This window comes from Lissotriton helveticus, chromosome 4_1, assembly GCF_964261635.1.
Source record: "Lissotriton helveticus chromosome 4_1, aLisHel1.1, whole genome shotgun sequence".
NCBI classification, from domain to species: domain Eukaryota; kingdom Metazoa; phylum Chordata; class Amphibia; order Caudata; family Salamandridae; genus Lissotriton; species Lissotriton helveticus.
The window spans coordinates 94644043-94662068 of record NC_136063.1 but is presented as its reverse complement, the minus strand read 5'-3'; the positions used below and the strand labels follow the sequence as shown (position 1 = coordinate 94662068).

The 18026-nt window shown below is 46.5% G+C and overlaps 1 protein-coding gene across 1 annotated transcript in view; it reads left to right on the top strand.

The window, feature by feature from the left end:
* Positions 1 to 18026, top strand: part of BOP1 (BOP1 ribosomal biogenesis factor) — a 178559-nt gene that overhangs the window by 118271 nt on the left and 42262 nt on the right. The window contains exon 7 of the mRNA XM_078686499.1: positions 5422 to 5502. Within this exon, the coding sequence (XP_078542625.1) occupies positions 5422 to 5502 (81 nt within the window). The remainder of the gene's footprint in view (positions 1 to 5421; positions 5503 to 18026) is intronic.

The window sequence follows — 18026 nt, the reverse complement described above, 5'->3', positions numbered from 1 at the left end:
CTTGGGCGCGGCCGCGATTCTGCGCCTGTGCGGGCGTTTTAATGAGTGGGTGGGTTCGTGATGGCCCCCAGACGTCATCAGCATGGAAGGGGTTAAGAGCCATGGTTCCCAAACTGTTTGGCACCACAAACCACTTTCTAGAACTAGCACTCACTTTAATGGGCATGAAGGATGATTGTTTTTTTTAAATGTTTCTTCTAGTGTAACTAATGCATTGTTTGGTAGTACATTGTCATTTACAGACAGCACATTTTCCATTAAAATGGTCCTTTCTTGCAGTTTTACTGATAACACTATATTACACACAAATGATAATCTGTGGAAATCAGTTTATGTAAATATTTGTCATTTGTGCTTCATCAATGAAAGTGGCCTTAGTTGTTTGAATCTTATTTAAAATCTCAGTTTCAGCTTATTTTTTTTAAGTTAACTTCCTTTTTGCTTTCATAATTGCTTTAATGCATACAGTTCGTTTACAGGTATTTACGTTTTATGTGTTTCAATAAAATAACATCCTAAGATTGTCATATAATTCACTTTAAAAACGCCTCACTTTGCAGTCAGAGAAAGAAAAGTAAAAACCCGTCCCAGAGCACCATCAGAAGACCTACTCTCATTTCACTCACTTCAAGGTGCTGTCTGGTTGGTAGCGGGACAGGAGTTATTGCTACTTTAATGTGTCTGTTGCTTCCACCAGGAGGATGTTTATTTATTTATTTTATTTATTTATTTATTTATGATATTTGTAGAGCGCATGCAATGGCCCGAGGGCGTCTCGGCGCTAAGTGTCTGAGTGTTTACCCTAGAAAATGAATGATTTATTGACTAAAGAGCCAGGTCTTAAGTTGTTTCCGAAAGGACCATAGAGATGAACTGGCTTTGATCGTTGGTGGCAGAGTGTTCCATAACTTAGGGGCTGAAACCAGAAATCTTCTATCGCCCCAAGAGACCGTTTTTGTCCGGGGTATAACAAGATCTCCTGAGCAAGATGACCGTAATGTTCTGAGCGGGCGATAAGGGGTCAGATTACGGACAAGATGTGCTGGTCCTTGGTTGTGCAACGCCTTATATACGATACACAGGGTCTTGAACCTTATCCTGTTTCTGATGGATAACCAATGCAGCTCTTTGATGGTCTTAGAGGCAGAGTGATGTTTAGGGATATTTCCCAGAAGCCTCGCTGCTCCTGATTTTGATACCACAGGAGGGTCACTAGGTTCAGTAAATACATTTTCTTTTTTATAAAAACAAAAAGCAGGGTTTGAGTTTTGGAGGGTCTTGAGCAGGTGCCTGTGAACTTCTGACCTGGCAGTGTTCAAGGCTTCCTTGAGAAGACTGGTATACAGGTGTTTTGATGGACTCACTGTACCGTGTTTGGGATCAAGAGACGCCATCGAAGGACGTGGAATGTTCTTAGCCATGTTTGTTTTAGTCTCTAGTTTCACAGCCTCATTTGACCTTGGTGTTCAGATTCTATGGTCTCTGGACGGTCCATAAGGAGAGGATCATTTCTGAAGGTAGACCCTAACCCTATCCTCGAGAACCATGTGCGTAGTGCACCATACTTTGGACTGGATTCTTGATGTACCATGAATCGCTGAAACAACTATGAAGGGAGGTGGTGGGGGGAGGAGGGAGGAGGGTGCCCGGCGAGGGATGATTTGAAGTTTATGAATTTCTGGAGTGAGGCGGTGCTGATGGTGACAGCGATCCATCCGTGATGAATTCAGTGTCTCATTGGTTACACCCGGTGCTTGTCACGTAGCAGTGGGAGCTCTTTCTATCAATAGTTGAGGTTAGAACCTTCAACACTGCTTGTCTATGGGGACAGAAGGCCATCCCTTACCCTCTCATGCTGTCTTACAGATGTATGTAATTTCTATAGCATACAGCTAGCTACAAAACATCTGCCTGCTTTGCCTGAGGAGTTGAGGAGGAGCGCATGGCACCAGCCTCAGACAGTGGTCTACAGAGAAGAAGGGAGGAGGCTGCAATGAGGCTTACACGGAGGGTCAGGCAGTGAAGGCAGTGAGATCTGGGAATCTTTCAGGTTGGGGCGGCATCCAGGTGGTTGCCCTGTGACGAGGTTTTGCTATAGTAGTTTAGTTTTGGTCCAGCAAATCTAGATAAGAATTATTTCCATGATCTGTGGTTATCCTGAGAACCTGGAATGGGTCTTTCTCTTCCGGATCTACATTGGCTATCTGTGGTCTACGCCAGGATCTGGCGTGTGGAGACGTGTGCACTGGCTCCAGAATTCTGTTATCCATCTCCTAGACCTAGATATAATCTGGTGGAGAAACCTCAAGATTATTGCTGTTTGGATTTAACAACACTTATTGGTTCTTAATGGATTGGAGAAGAAAAATTTCTAGGCAGACCACAAAAGGTCGGGGAGGTTCTCCTAAGTAGACTGGGTTATAGGGTGCTTTATAAATTAATGAGCAATAAAGGCAAATTGGTCAATTAAACATTCAGGTGACAATATACAGAGGCAGAGAATTACCCTTTGATACTATGCTCCTGCAGCTGGTTCTTAAAGACACCAGAGGTATGGAGGGAGTGGACATTTGGCAAACTCGAATCGGAAAACCGCTTTCTGGCACCTAGTTCCTGCTGATCAACGAATGACATCGTTGTTTATAAGAAGATTTTAGGAGTAAATCCTTATTTCATTTTTAATTCTTTTGTTATGGAATTTTTTTTTTTAGCCCTTTTGCTTCTGAGTGTCTTTCAAGTGCTATAAATATCCGGGGGTGTTGGGCCGGTAGAGGATTGGATGGCGTAAGTATTTGATAGAATGGTTTGTTGGCCTAGCACCCACAGGCTAAGCCAAACAGGTGGATTTTAGGAAGTCTCTTATACTGTGCCACAGCCTCGAACTGGACTTCGTATTTTGGTTGTCCTCTTAGTTTTGTGGAGACGTTCGATGTCCAGCCGACTGCCACATTACAAAGGTTCTGGTGAGGAGTCATGCATTAAGTCTTGGCAAAGAACACTGATATATACAATTTTAACTGATGGTGTACTTGCAGTGACACATTAATTCCTTGCTCACTTTCCCACTGCTGTGGCAGATCTTTGCCCCTTAGACAGACAGGCACACACACCCTCCTCCCACCTAGCTCCACAAAACTCTATAGCACAGACCAGCATATCCTGTGCACACCCTATTTCATCCATACGCAGCAGCCCCTTCACATCTCCATGGGTACATTCACATCACAGTCTTGACCATCCAAAATAACCCTCCCACAAAGAGTCCTCACTGACCAACAACCTCAATGCACACTTTCTGTGATTTTAGGACTACACCAGTGGCTGCGTGCAGTACATAAATGCACAAGCAGTGCCGCCCGCTTCCTTTCATGCGTCTGCCTTTCCTTAACAGACAATGATTCAAAGAGGGCATTCTTGGGTTTATCAGAAGCAAGAAATTAGGATTGAGTCTCTTTAGTCGGAGGCGATGGGCCTTCATCCATACCTGATTACATAAAGAGTCTCCAATGTCCTCGGGTGTCCTCCTGAAGTTTGAGCCGAAGTTGGGTATCTTGAGCATACATTGAAAGCCGAGGGTGTGAGTCAAGGACTCTATATAGGCTATGAATAGGATCAGTGATTAGTTTGATTCCTGAGGATCTCCAGAAGTGAAGCTGCCAGCACGATGTGCTAGTTAACCTTGTTCGAGACGAAGGTTGCTCACCAGGTTAGCATGGTACCTTCGATATGCTTATCTTCATGAAGGCGGTCGGTGTAGCCATAGGTTTGCTGCATTGAAGGCCAAGGAGAGGTCACACAGCATGAGTGCTCAATTCAACAACAATTCATTTTATTATGATTTGGAATTCCGAAGAATTCCACATAACATTACAATAAAACATTAATTCATAAAAAAACAGTATTAAAAACCCATGAGGTTACACCCTGTAATAATCCTACATTACACACAGTACATAATAAATTTTTCATTAGACCCTTAACTTTAGTTACGAATAAATACTGAAATAAACAATTTTCCTAAAATTACCTCCTCCCTAAAGGGACTAATCTCGGAGGATCATTAAATACGTCACTTCGAGGGACAGAAATCTTCTAATCATTATTTAGTGAGGAACACTATTGGCTGACTCCCTAATTTGATGAAGCTATCTAATCTAATCTACAATTACATTTGGACAGCGCATGGATAAGAAATTATGTATAGTTCATCCAATGTACGTTTAGCGACATTCAAAAAATAGTAATTAAAATCTTGTTTTTAAAATCATATTTTTGGGAGATGAATTTTAAATGATATCGGCCGGTTTTTATAAAATACCATGTAAAGTGCCCATGCAATTTATATTGTACTGACGCAACAAAACCTTAATCTTTTTTCCAGGGCTTATACCTGATTCGACCCTTTTGGCTTTAGCCCAAGATTAATAAACTCAGCTACATTTATACAAATGTTATCCAATATACAGGCAGCAGCTTAACAAAGGCAAGAGCAATTAAAACATTTCTTATGTCAAGGACAGAGAACAGTGTTAACAACAGATAATTTTGTAAAGTGCCACTGAGAGTGCAAATATATCAAGATAAAGTGCTAGTGCATGAGTGCTCATGCATGCTGGTCCTGATCTCTGGGTGCAAGCAGTTCTCTCCTACAACATTAGTGCCAACATTGAGTGACAAGCCTGATACGCTGCTAACCGAAAGATTGCAGGTATTCTCTTACTTTCTTGGGGACACCGGTCTGCATGATACTTCTGGGATGTGGATTAAATAAGCAATCTGTTCCCGTCCTTAAAAAAAAATGAATTCTTTTGGTTGTTCTCAATCTAGAGTTCTCAGAAAAACAAAGCAACAAAATTTGTGTTTTGGAAATTTTTGTCGTATTAGTTTGTACAGAGTTTATGATAATTCCCCTCTGCTAGAATGATTCCTAGGATATCTTATTGTATTCTTCGATAGAAACACGTTTGTTAATCAGGAAGCCTGCATATGAACTTCTTGGAGTTGGGCTTACCAACTGGGCTCTGGGCGTCATTGATTAAAGAGAACAGGCTGTTGGGGGAAGTTCTTCTGGCTTCCTGATTGATATGCAAATGTGGAGAAGTCTGTGTAGTCGCAGCATCATCCGGTAGACAAGGATATTCTTTGTTCTGTGTGATAGGTCGACTGCTATAGGAGCTTCTAGTGTGGTTGTATTTGTAGGTAGATACAGAGGTCCTAAGCAGATGTGGAGGTCTACAGGCCATGGTGCCATCAACAGAGTGATCAAGGAGGTCTCCATGTGGTGGTCTGTGAGTTTGAAGTCATAAAATGTTCATGAAGAAAAGACCACTAGCGATCAGGGTGGTGGGTCTTACTAATGTCTGTAAAGATTGCCTCTCGGGTGTTCCTTTAGGCTTTACCCGTGTCTCTGTTCTCTTCCAGGTGAATGTGGATCCAGAGGACCTGATTCCAAAACTTCCAAAGCCGAGGGACCTTCAACCGTTCCCCACCACCCAGGCCCTGGTGAGTCCCGAAAAGTGAACCCTTGTTCTTTGCAATTGTTTTAGGCTTTCACCCCAACTTTAATCGTGTCTAGTGACTTCTGTTGCTCTTTTCGATGGATAGCTCTCCCAATATCTGCTATAGTAACCGACATTAGATAGGCTTTATTACAGTGCCATGTATTGGGCGCATGAAAGCTTCCGGGCACATGAACAGATGAAATGCTTAAAAAGAGCCCCTGCCAAGCAGTGATATGTATTCAGTCAGGGCTGCAATGTGGGTTCAGAATGCACCAGACGAGTAAGGAGATGTATTTTAGTGAGATTTTATTTTACAACAGTAAAGAGGTACGCGTCCCTGAGGAGAGGGCTTTAAGACAGAAGAGAGGAGGGATGGGGGAGTAAGTAGAGACATGATCACGGCAGATGGTCGAATGACAAAAGGGAGCAGAGCTGTCCTTATGAACACAACTGTGATACGGGGGATTGTCGGAGACAAGATGGAGCACTCATACGCCCATGGGAAGTCGCCATCAATCCAGGAAGGTCTTGGATGACAGACCGGTGCGCGGTATTGGGGCTCGCAGAACAGCAGTCTAACGAGCATAAAGGCATTAGCAGCAGCAAGAAAACGCTGTGCATCATTTTTGCGTCCAGTTATTGGAATGTACTGCGCCATTCTCTGTCAAACTGGAGAAGACGCGTAGAATCAGGGAGCATCAATCTTACCACACCTGTCGAACTATAAGGGACAGAAACATTGAATGGATTAATGTCTAATGTTGAACCGTGGAGGTACAGACCTTTCTACCTGAGCTTTGCATTACGAAGACCATCCAGTATTGTCTTCGTTGTGAAATGGAAAGTGGCTTGTATGGGAGAGGCGCTGGGTTTGGTGAAGTGAGCAAGGATGATGTGGGAAGCCATCAGTCGGTTGACTCAACGGTTGAAGAGTTCATGTGAAGGAGACTCTGGGAATAGAGGAGCCGTCATGTGTGGACCAAGGATGGACCCACCACCAGTACAGCAGGGCTTGGGGTTGGACATCACGAAGAGCCCGCAATGCTGACTAGTCGGGGCGCGAGGAAGGAGCCAGCCAACAGACCTTGGAAGGATGACGGTGGTAGGCAGTGTCTAGCTTCCATTTCTTGTAGCCAAGTCCCTCTTAGCAAAATATTTTTGGAAGCGTCCAATTTTCCACCAGAGAAGAACCTAGTGTGCTTCTGCTGCTTGTGTTGTAAGCGAGAAGTAATTCCGAAGTGCCAATTGTGCCAGTAAACAAGAAAGTATCGCCCTACAAAGGAGGGTCGACTGTTGAGTAGTAAAGTAAAATCAACATTTGGTGGTGCACTTGGCCACTTTACGCTGAGTCTGCATTCTTTCCGGAGAGGCGTCCGACTTGTGTGCCTCAAACCCAGATTTTATTTGCATATAAATCCTCGCAGGCCTCCAGGGGCTTTACTTTCCGTGGATGCTGCCCGCCACCGAGAGCCCAGGTCACAGCGCTGGCTTCCCTGGCCATTTAAACCGCATCTACAGTATCCCCAGTAGCCCAGCAGTGTCCAGCAAGTAAACTCGCCGGTGGTTTGTTGTGCTTGACGAGCTTTGTATTTGGGCTGTATGTGCAGTCATTATACATTATTGTACACAGCTGTGACGTTGTTCCTCGCCAGACAGCAACTCTGGTCTCTAATAAATGGTTGACACTTGTGAAGGAAGACATCGGAATGTCAATTGTTGGAAAAACAAAGTATATCTTCCAGTTCTGTAAAAATACATTCCTTCCAAAGAAGGCCGGGCGTGTCATGTAGCGGAGGAAGAGAGGCGTTGATGAGACGGAAGGGTCTATAGGGTGAAATGTAACATATCCTGTGTGCAGCCTGTGTCCGCACGCGTTCTCAGTTTGATCAAATGTGCTGGCGCGGCTGAAAATAGTCCCTTGTGCTCAAACCAAATAACAACTTGGAGTCAACAGCCATCTGTTTGCATTTTCATCTAGAAACGAACCAAGGGCAAAGTAAATGTAGACTTAAGACCTGTGCCCTTCATTGAAAAATTCTGAGGTACAGGAGTGACATGTGGGATTTGCATTCACACACAGCCTAGGGCGTTTTTTTCGGTTTGTTTTTTAAAGTACGTACAGCAGGTTGTAACAATCCGCAAAATACCCTAACCTGGCCTTCGCCCTGAAGTGCCTATCAAACCCAATGAGCAAGCATGAAAAAGAAAGACACTACAGCCAACTGATATATATTTTTCCACACTTTATGTTCTATTTTTGGAAGATTGATGGAAATAGCTCTAGTAGGAAACTGGTAAAACTGTCTGTAGCAAGACCTAAAAGGCACTTTGTATGTTGGGTTTATAGACTCTTGGTATATTTACAGTATATTTACAGCTTCTTTTCTGTTAAAGTTTTGCAGAAGTCAAGTATTCGAAGAATGTCCTCCCACTCCACCATTTAATCATCTGGGTGGGTTATCGAAGCTCGACAGTGACTGGCCCTGCGCAAAAAGCAGCGAAAGCCACAGAATGAGCAGTTGACATCACTGTATTGCAGCCTGCAACAAAAAAGCACTTCTCAGCATCTGACTTTGAATAACTTGAAGGATGTGAGTAAGAGAAGCATGGGAGCATGACTCGCGTTGTGGAACAAGAGACAGCCTGAAATAGAACCTGCTAGTTCCAGTAAACCTTCAGGCCGCCCAGATTGCCTCGGTGTCCGCCATGATGCTTCAGAATCATTGCAGGCTCAGGATTATTGCAGACTGAGTGTACTGCAGGAGGATTATTGCAGACTGAGTGTACTGCAGGAGGATCATTGCAGACTGAGTGTACTGCAGGAGGATCATTGCAGACTGAGTGTACTGCAGGAGGATCATTGCAGACTGAGTGTACTGCAGGAGGATCATTGCAGACTGAGTGTACTGCAGGAGGATCATTGCAGACTGAGTGTACTGCAGGAGGATCATTGCAGACTGAGTGTACTGCATGAGGATCATTGCAGACTGAGTGTACTGCAGGAGGATCATTGCAGACTGAGTGTATTGCAGGAGGATCATTGCAGACTGAGTGTACTGCAGGATCATTGCAGACTGAGTGTACTGCAGGAGGATCATTGCAGACTGAGTGTACTGCAGGATCATTGCAGACCGAGTGTACTGCAGGAGGATCATTGCAGACTGAGTGTACTGCAGGATCATTGCAGACTGAGTGTACTGCAGGATCATTGCAGACCGAGTGTACTGCAGGAGGATCATTGCAGACTGAGTGTACTGCAGGAGGATCATTGCAGACTGAGTGTACTGCAGGATCATTGCAGACTGAGTGTACTGCAGGATCATTGCAGACTGAGTGTACTGCAGGATCATTGCAGACTGAGTGTACTGCAGGAGGATCATTGCAGACTGAGTGTTTTGCCGGATCATTGCAGACTGAGTGTACTGCAGGATCATTGCAGACTGAGTGTTTTGCCGGATCATTGCAGACTGAGTGTACTGCAGGATCATTGCAGACTGAGTGTACTGCAGGATCATTGCAGACTGAGTGTACTGCAGGATCATTGCAGACTGAGTGTACTGCAGGATCATTGCAGACTGAGTGTACTGCAGGATCATTGCAGACTGAGTGTACTGCAGGATCATTGCAGACTGAGTGTACTGCAGGATCATTGCAGACTGAGTGTACTGCAGGATCATTGCAGACTGAGTGTACTGCAGGATCATTGCAGACTGAGTGTACTGAAGGATCATTGCAGACTGAGTGTACTGCAGGATCATTGCAGACTGAGTGTACTGCAGGAGGATCATTGCAGACTGAGTGTACTGCAGGAGGATCATTGCAGACTGAGTGTACTGCAGGAGGATCATTGCAGACTGAGTGTACTGCAGGATCATTGCAGACTGAGTGTACTGCAGGATCATTGCAGACTGAGTGTACTGCAGGATCATTGCAGACTGAGTGTACTGCAGGATCATTGCAGACTGAGTGTATTGCAGGAGGATCATTGCAGACTGAGTACTGCAGGATCATTGCAGACTGAGTGTACTGCAGGATCATTGCAGACTGAGTGTACTGCAGGATCATTGCAGACTGAGTGTACTGCAGGATCATTGCAGACTGAGTGTACTGCAGGATCATTGCAGACTGAGTGTACTGCAGGAGGATCATTGCAGACTGAGTGTACTGCAGGAGGATCATTGCAGACCGAGTGTATTGCAGGAGGATCATTGCAGACTGAGTGTACTGCAGGATCATTGCAGACTGAGTGTACTGCAGGATCATTGCAGACTGAGTGTACTGCAGGATCATTGCAGACCGAGTGTACTGCAGGAGGATCATTGCAGACTGAGTGTACTGCAGGATCATTGCAGACTGAGTGTACTGCAGGATCATTGCAGACTGAGTGTACTGCAGGATCATTGCAGACTGAGTGTACTGCAGGAGGATCATTGCAGACTGAGTGTACTGCAGGAGGATCATTGCAGACTGAGTGTACTGCAGGAGGATCATTGCAGACTGAGTGTTTTGCCGGATCATTGCAGACTGAGTGTTTTGCCGGATCATTGCAGACTGAGTGTACTGCAGGATCATTGCAGACTGAGTGTACTGCAGGATCATTGCAGACTGAGTGTACTGCAGGATCATTGCAGACTGAGTGTACTGCAGGATCATTGCAGACTGAGTGTACTGCAGGATCATTGCAGACTGAGTGTACTGAAGGATCATTGCAGACTGAGTGTACTGCAGGATCATTGCAGACTGAGTGTACTGCAGGATCATTGCAGACTGAGTGTACTGCAGGATCATTGCAGACTGAGTGTACTGCAGGATCATTGCAGACTGAGTGTACTGCAGGAGGATCATTGCAGACTGAGTGTACTGCAGGAGGATCATTGCAGACTGAGTGTACTGCAGGAGGATCATTGCAGACTGAGTGTACTGCAGGAGGATCATTGCAGACTGAGTGTACTGCAGGATCATTGCAGACTGAGTGTACTGCAGGATCATTGCAGACTGAGTGTACTGCAGGATCATTGCAGACTGAGTGTACTGCAGGATCATTGCAGACTGAGTGTACTGCAGGATCATTGCAGACTGAGTGTACTGCAGGATCATTGCAGACTGAGTGTACTGCAGGATCATTGCAGACTGAGTGTACTGCAGGATCATTGCAGACTGAGTGTACTGCAGGATCATTGCAGACTGAGTGTACTGCAGGATCATTGCAGACTGAGTGTACTGAAGGATCATTGCAGACTGAGTGTACTGCAGGATCATTGCAGACTGAGTGTACTGCAGGAGGATCATTGCAGACTGAGTGTACTGCAGGAGGATCATTGCAGACTGAGTGTACTGCAGGAGGATCATTGCAGACTGAGTGTACTGCAGGATCATTGCAGACTGAGTGTACTGCAGGATCATTGCAGACTGAGTGTACTGCAGGATCATTGCAGACTGAGTGTACTGCAGGATCATTGCAGACTGAGTGTACTGCAGGATCATTGCAGACTGAGTGTACTGCAGGATCATTGCAGACTGAGTGTACTGCAGGATCATTGCAGACTGAGTGTACTGCAGGATCATTGCAGACTGAGTGTACTGCAGGATCATTGCAGACTGAGTGTATTGCAGGAGGATCATTGCAGACTGAGTACTGCAGGATCATTGCAGACTGAGTGTTTTGCCGGATCATTGCAGACTGAGTGTTTTGCCGGATCATTGCAGACTGAGTGTACTGCAGGATCATTGCAGACTGAGTGTACTGCAGGATCATTGCAGACTGAGTGTACTGCAGGAGGATCATTGCAGACCGAGTGTATTGCAGGAGGATCATTGCAGACTGAGTGTACTGCAGGATCATTGCAGACTGAGTGTACTGCAGGATCATTGCAGACCGAGTGTACTGCAGGAGGATCATTGCAGACTGAGTGTACTGCAGGATCATTGCAGACTGAGTGTACTGCAGGATCATTGCAGACTGAGTGTACTGCAGGATCATTGCAGACTGAGTGTACTGCAGGAGGATCATTGCAGACTGAGTGTACTGCAGGAGGATCATTGCAGACTGAGTGTACTGCAGGAGGATCATTGCAGACTGAGTGTACTGCAGGAGGATCATTGCAGACTGAGTGTTTTGCCGGATCATTGCAGACTGAGTGTTTTGCCGGATCATTGCAGACTGAGTGTACTGCAGGATCATTGCAGACTGAGTGTACTGCAGGATCATTGCAGACTGAGTGTACTGCAGGATCATTGCAGACTGAGTGTACTGCAGGATCATTGCAGACTGAGTGTACTGCAGGATCATTGCAGACTGAGTGTACTGCAGGATCATTGCAGACTGAGTGTACTGCAGGATCATTGCAGACTGAGTGTACTGCAGGATCATTGCAGACTGAGTGTACTGCAGGAGGATCATTGCAGACTGAGTGTACTGCAGGAGGATCATTGCAGACTGAGTGTACTGCAGGAGGATCATTGCAGACTGAGTGTTTTGCCGGATCATTGCAGACTGAGTGTTTTGCCGGATCATTGCAGACTGAGTGTACTGCAGGATCATTGCAGACTGAGTGTACTGCAGGATCATTGCAGACTGAGTGTACTGCAGGATCATTGCAGACTGAGTGTACTGAAGGATCATTGCAGACTGAGTGTACTGCAGGATCATTGCAGACTGAGTGTACTGCAGGATCATTGCAGACTGAGTGTACTGAAGGATCATTGCAGACTGAGTGTACTGCAGGATCATTGCAGACTGAGTGTACTGCAGGAGGATCATTGCAGACTGAGTGTACTGCAGGAGGATCATTGCAGACTGAGTGTACTGCAGGAGGATCATTGCAGACTGAGTGTACTGCAGGATCATTGCAGACTGAGTGTACTGCAGGATCATTGCAGACTGAGTGTACTGCAGGATCATTGCAGACTGAGTGTACTGCAGGATCATTGCAGACTGAGTGTACTGCAGGATCATTGCAGACTGAGTGTACTGCAGGATCATTGCAGACTGAGTGTACTGCAGGATCATTGCAGACTGAGTGTACTGCAGGATCATTGCAGACTGAGTGTACTGCAGGATCATTGCAGACTGAGTGTACTGCAGGATCATTGCAGACTGAGTGTACTGAAGGATCATTGCAGACTGAGTGTACTGCAGGATCATTGCAGACTGAGTGTACTGCAGGAGGATCATTGCAGACTGAGTGTACTGAAGGAGGATCATTGCAGACTGAGTGTACTGCAGGAGGATCATTGCAGACTGAGTGTACTGCAGGATCATTGCAGACTGAGTGTACTGCAGGATCATTGCAGACTGAGTGTACTGCAGGATCATTGCAGACTGAGTGTACTGCAGGATCATTGCAGACTGAGTGTACTGCAGGATCATTGCAGACTGAGTGTACTGCAGGATCATTGCAGACTGAGTGTACTGCAGGATCATTGCAGACTGAGTGTACTGCAGGATCATTGCAGACTGAGTGTACTGCAGGAGGATCATTGCAGACTGAGTGTACTGCAGGAGGATCATTGCAGACCGAGTGTATTGCAGGAGGATCATTGCAGACTGAGTGTACTGCAGGATCATTGCAGACTGAGTGTACTGCAGGATCATTGCAGACCGAGTGTACTGCAGGAGGATCATTGCAGACTGAGTGTACTGCAGGATCATTGCAGACTGAGTGTACTGCAGGATCATTGCAGACTGAGTGTACTGCAGGATCATTGCAGACTGAGTGTACTGCAGGAGGATCATTGCAGACTGAGTGTACTGCAGGAGGATCATTGCAGACTGAGTGTACTGCAGGAGGATCATTGCAGACTGAGTGTTTTGCCGGATCATTGCAGACTGAGTGTTTTGCCGGATCATTGCAGACTGAGTGTTTTGCCGGATCATTGCAGACTGAGTGTACTGCAGGATCATTGCAGACTGAGTGTACTGCAGGATCATTGCAGACTGAGTGTACTGCAGGATCATTGCAGACTGAGTGTACTGAAGGATCATTGCAGACTGAGTGTACTGCAGGATCATTGCAGACTGAGTGTACTGCAGGATCATTGCAGACTGAGTGTACTGCAGGATCATTGCAGACTGAGTGTACTGCAGGATCATTGCAGACTGAGTGTACTGCAGGAGGATCATTGCAGACTGAGTGTACTGCAGGAGGATCATTGCAGACTGAGTGTACTGCAGGAGGATCATTGCAGACTGAGTGTACTGCAGGATCATTGCAGACTGAGTGTACTGCAGGATCATTGCAGACTGAGTGTACTGCAGGATCATTGCAGACTGAGTGTACTGCAGGATCATTGCAGACTGAGTGTACTGCAGGATCATTGCAGACTGAGTGTACTGCAGGATCATTGCAGACTGAGTGTACTGCAGGATCATTGCAGACTGAGTGTACTGCAGGAGGATCATTGCAGACTGAGTGTACTGCAGGAGGATCATTGCAGACCGAGTGTATTGCAGGAGGATCATTGCAGACTGAGTGTACTGCAGGATCATTGCAGACTGAGTGTACTGCAGGATCATTGCAGACCGAGTGTACTGCAGGAGGATCATTGCAGACTGAGTGTACTGCAGGATCATTGCAGACTGAGTGTACTGCAGGATCATCATTGCAGACTGAGTGTACTGCAGGATCATCATTGCAGACTGAGTGTACTGCAGGATCATCATTGCAGACTGAGTGTACTGCAGGAGGATCATTGCAGACTGAGTGTACTGCAGGAGGATCATTGCAGACTGAGTGTACTGCAGGAGGATCATTGCAGACTGAGTGTACTGCAGGAGGATCATTGCAGACTGAGTGTACTGCAGGAGGATCATTGCAGACTGAGTGTACTGCAGGAGGATCATTGCAGACTGAGTGTACTGCAGGAGGATCATTGCAGACTGAGTGTACTGCAGGAGGATCATTGCAGACTGAGTGTACTGCAGGAGGATCATTGCAGACTGAGTGTACTGCGGGAGGATCATTGCAGACCGAGTGTACTGCAGGAGGATCATTGCAGACTGAGTGTATTGCCGGATCATTGCAGACTTGAGTGTACTGCAGGAGGATCATTGCAGACTTGAGTGTACTGCAGGATCATTGCAGACTGAGTGTACTGCAGGATCATTGCAGACCGAGTGTACTGCAGGAGGATCATTGCAGACTGAGTGTACTGCAGGATCATTGCAGACTGAGTGTACTGCAGGATCATTGCAGACTGAGTGTACTGCAGGATCATTGCAGACTGAGTGTACTGCAGGATCATCATTGCAGACTGAGTGTACTGCAGGAGGATCATTGCAGACTGAGTGTACTGCAGGAGGATCATTGCAGACTGAGTGTACTGCAGGAGGATCATTGCAGACTGAGTGTACTGCAGGAGGATCATTGCAGACTGAGTGTACTGCAGGAGGATCATTGCAGACTGAGTGTACTGCAGGAGGATCATTGCAGACTGAGTGTACTGCAGGAGGATCATTGCAGACTGAGTGTATTGCCGGATCATTGCAGACTGAGTGTATTGCCGGATCATTGCAGACTGAGTGTATTGCCGGATCATTGCAGACTGAGTTGCTGCAGGAGGATCATTGCAGACTGAGTGTACTGCAGGATCATTGCAGACTGAGTGTACTGCAGGATCATTGCAGACTGAGTGTACTGCAGGAGGATCATTGCAGACTGAGTGTACTGCAGGATCATTGCAGACTGAGTGTACTGCAGGATCATTGCAGACTGAGTGTACTGCAGGATCATTGCAGACTGAGTGTACTGCAGGAGGATCATTGCAGACTGAGTGTATTGCCGGATCATTGCAGACTTGAGTGTACTGCAGGAGGATCATTGCAGACTTGAGTGTACTGCAGGAGGATCATTGCAGACTTGAGTGTACTGCAGGATCATTGCAGACTGAGTGTACTGCAGGATCATTGCAGACTGAGTGTACTGCAGGATCATTGCAGACTGAGTGTACTGCAGGATCATTGCAGACTGAGTGTACTGCAGGATCATTGCAGACTGAGTGTACTGCAGGATCATTGCAGACTGAGTGTACTGCAGGAGGATCATTGCAGACTGAGTGTACTGCAGGAGGATCATTGCAGACTGAGTGTACTGCAGGATCATTGCAGACTGAGTGTACAGGAGGATCATTGCAGACTGAGTACTGCAGGATCATTGCAGACTGAGTGTACTGCAGGATCATTGCAGACTGAGTGTACTGCAGGATCATTGCAGACTGAGTGTACTGCAGGATCATTGCAGACTGAGTGTACTGCAGGATCATTGCAGACTGAGTGTACTGCAGGATCATTGCAGACTGAGTGTACTGCAGGATCATTGCAGACTGAGTGTACTGCAGGATCATTGCAGACTGAGTGTACTGCAGGATCATTGCAGACTGAGTGTACTGCAGGATCATTGCAGACTGAGTGTATTGCAGGAGGATCATTGCAGACTGAGTGTACTGCAGGATCATTGCAGACTGAGTGTACTGCAGGATCATTGCAGACTGAGTGTACTGCAGGATCATTGCAGACTGAGTGTACTGCAGGATCATTGCAGACTGAGTGTACTGCAGGATCATTGCAGACTGAGTGTACTGCAGGATCATTGCAGACTGAGTGTACTGCAGGATCATTGCAGACTGAGTGTACTGCAGGATCATTGCAGACTGAGTGTACTGCAGGATCATTGCCGACTGAGTGTACTGCAGGATCATTGCAGACTGAGTGTACTGCAGGAGGATCATTGCAGACTGAGTGTACTGCAGGAGGATCATTGCAGACCGAGTGTATTGCAGGAGGATCATTGCAGACTGAGTGTACTGCAGGATCATTGCAGACTGAGTGTACTGCAGGATCATTGCAGACCGAGTGTACTGCAGGAGGATCATTGCAGACTGAGTGTACTGCAGGAGGATCATTGCAGACCGAGTGTACTGCAGGAGGATCATTGCAGACTGAGTGTACTGCAGGAGGATCATTGCAGACTGAGTGTATTGCAGGAGGATCATTGCAGACTGAGTGTATTGCAGGAGGATCATTGCAGACTGAGTGTATTGCCGGATCATTGCAGACTGAGTGTATTGCCGGATCACTGCAGACTGTGTACTGCTGGAGGATCACTGCAGACTGTGTACTGCTGGAGGATCACTGCAGACTGAGTGTACTGCAAGAGAATCACTGCAGACTGAGTGTACTGCAGGAGGATCATTGCAGACCGAGTGTACTGCAGGATCATTGCAGACCGAGTGTACTGCAGGATCATTGCAGACTGAGTGTACTGCAGGATCATTGCAGACTGAGTGTACTGCAGGATCATTGCAGACTGAGTGTACTGCAGGATCATTGCAGACTGAGTGTACTGCAGGAGGATCATTGCAGACTGAGTGTACTGCAGGAGGATCATTGCAGACTGAGTGTATTGCCGGATCATTGCAGACTGAGTGTATTGCCGGATCATTGCAGACTGAGTGTATTGCCGGATCATTGCAGACTGAGTTGCTGCAGGAGGATCATTGCAGACTGAGTGTATTGCCGGATCATTGCAGACTGAGTGTATTGCCGGATCATTGCAGACTGAGTGTACTGCAGGATCATTGCAGACTGAGTGTACTGCAGGAGGATCATTGCAGACTGAGTGTACTGCAGGATCATTGCAGACTGAGTGTACTGCAGGAGGATCATTGCAGACTGAGTGTATTGCAGGAGGATCATTGCAGACTGAGTGTACTGCAGGATCATTGCAGACTGAGTGTATTGCCGGATCATTGCAGACTGAGTGTATTGCCGGATCATTGCAGACTGAGTTGCTGCAGGAGGATCATTGCAGACTTGAGTGTACTGCAGGATCATTGCAGACTTGAGTGTACTGCAGGATCATTGCAGACCGAGTGTACTGCAGGAGGATCATTGCAGACTGAGTGTACTGCAGGAGGATCATTGCAGACCGAGTGTATTGCAGGAGGATCATTGCAGACTGAGTGTACTGCAGGATCATTGCAGACTGAGTGTACTGCAGGATCATTGCAGACCGAGTGTACTGCAGGAGGATCATTGCAGACCGAGTGTACTGCAGGAGGATCATTGCAGACCGAGTGTACTGCAGGAGGATCATTGCAGACTGAGTGTACTGCAGGAGGATCATTGCAGACTGAGTGTATTGCAGGAGGATCATTGCAGACTGAGTGTATTGCAGGAGGATCATTGCAGACTGAGTGTATTGCCGGATCATTGCAGACTGAGTGTATTGCCGGATCACTGCAGACTGTGTACTGCTGGAGGATCACTGCAGACTGTGTACTGCTGGAGGATCACTGCAGACTGAGTGTACTGCAAGAGAATCACTGCAGACTGAGTGTACTGCAGGAGGATCATTGCAGACTGAGTGTACTGCAGGAGGATCATTGCAGACCGAGTGTACTGCAGGATCATTGCAGACTGAGTGTACTGCAGGATCATTGCAGACTGAGTGTACTGCAGGATCATTGCAGACTGAGTGTACTGCAGGATCATTGCAGACTGAGTGTACTGCAGGAGGATCATTGCAG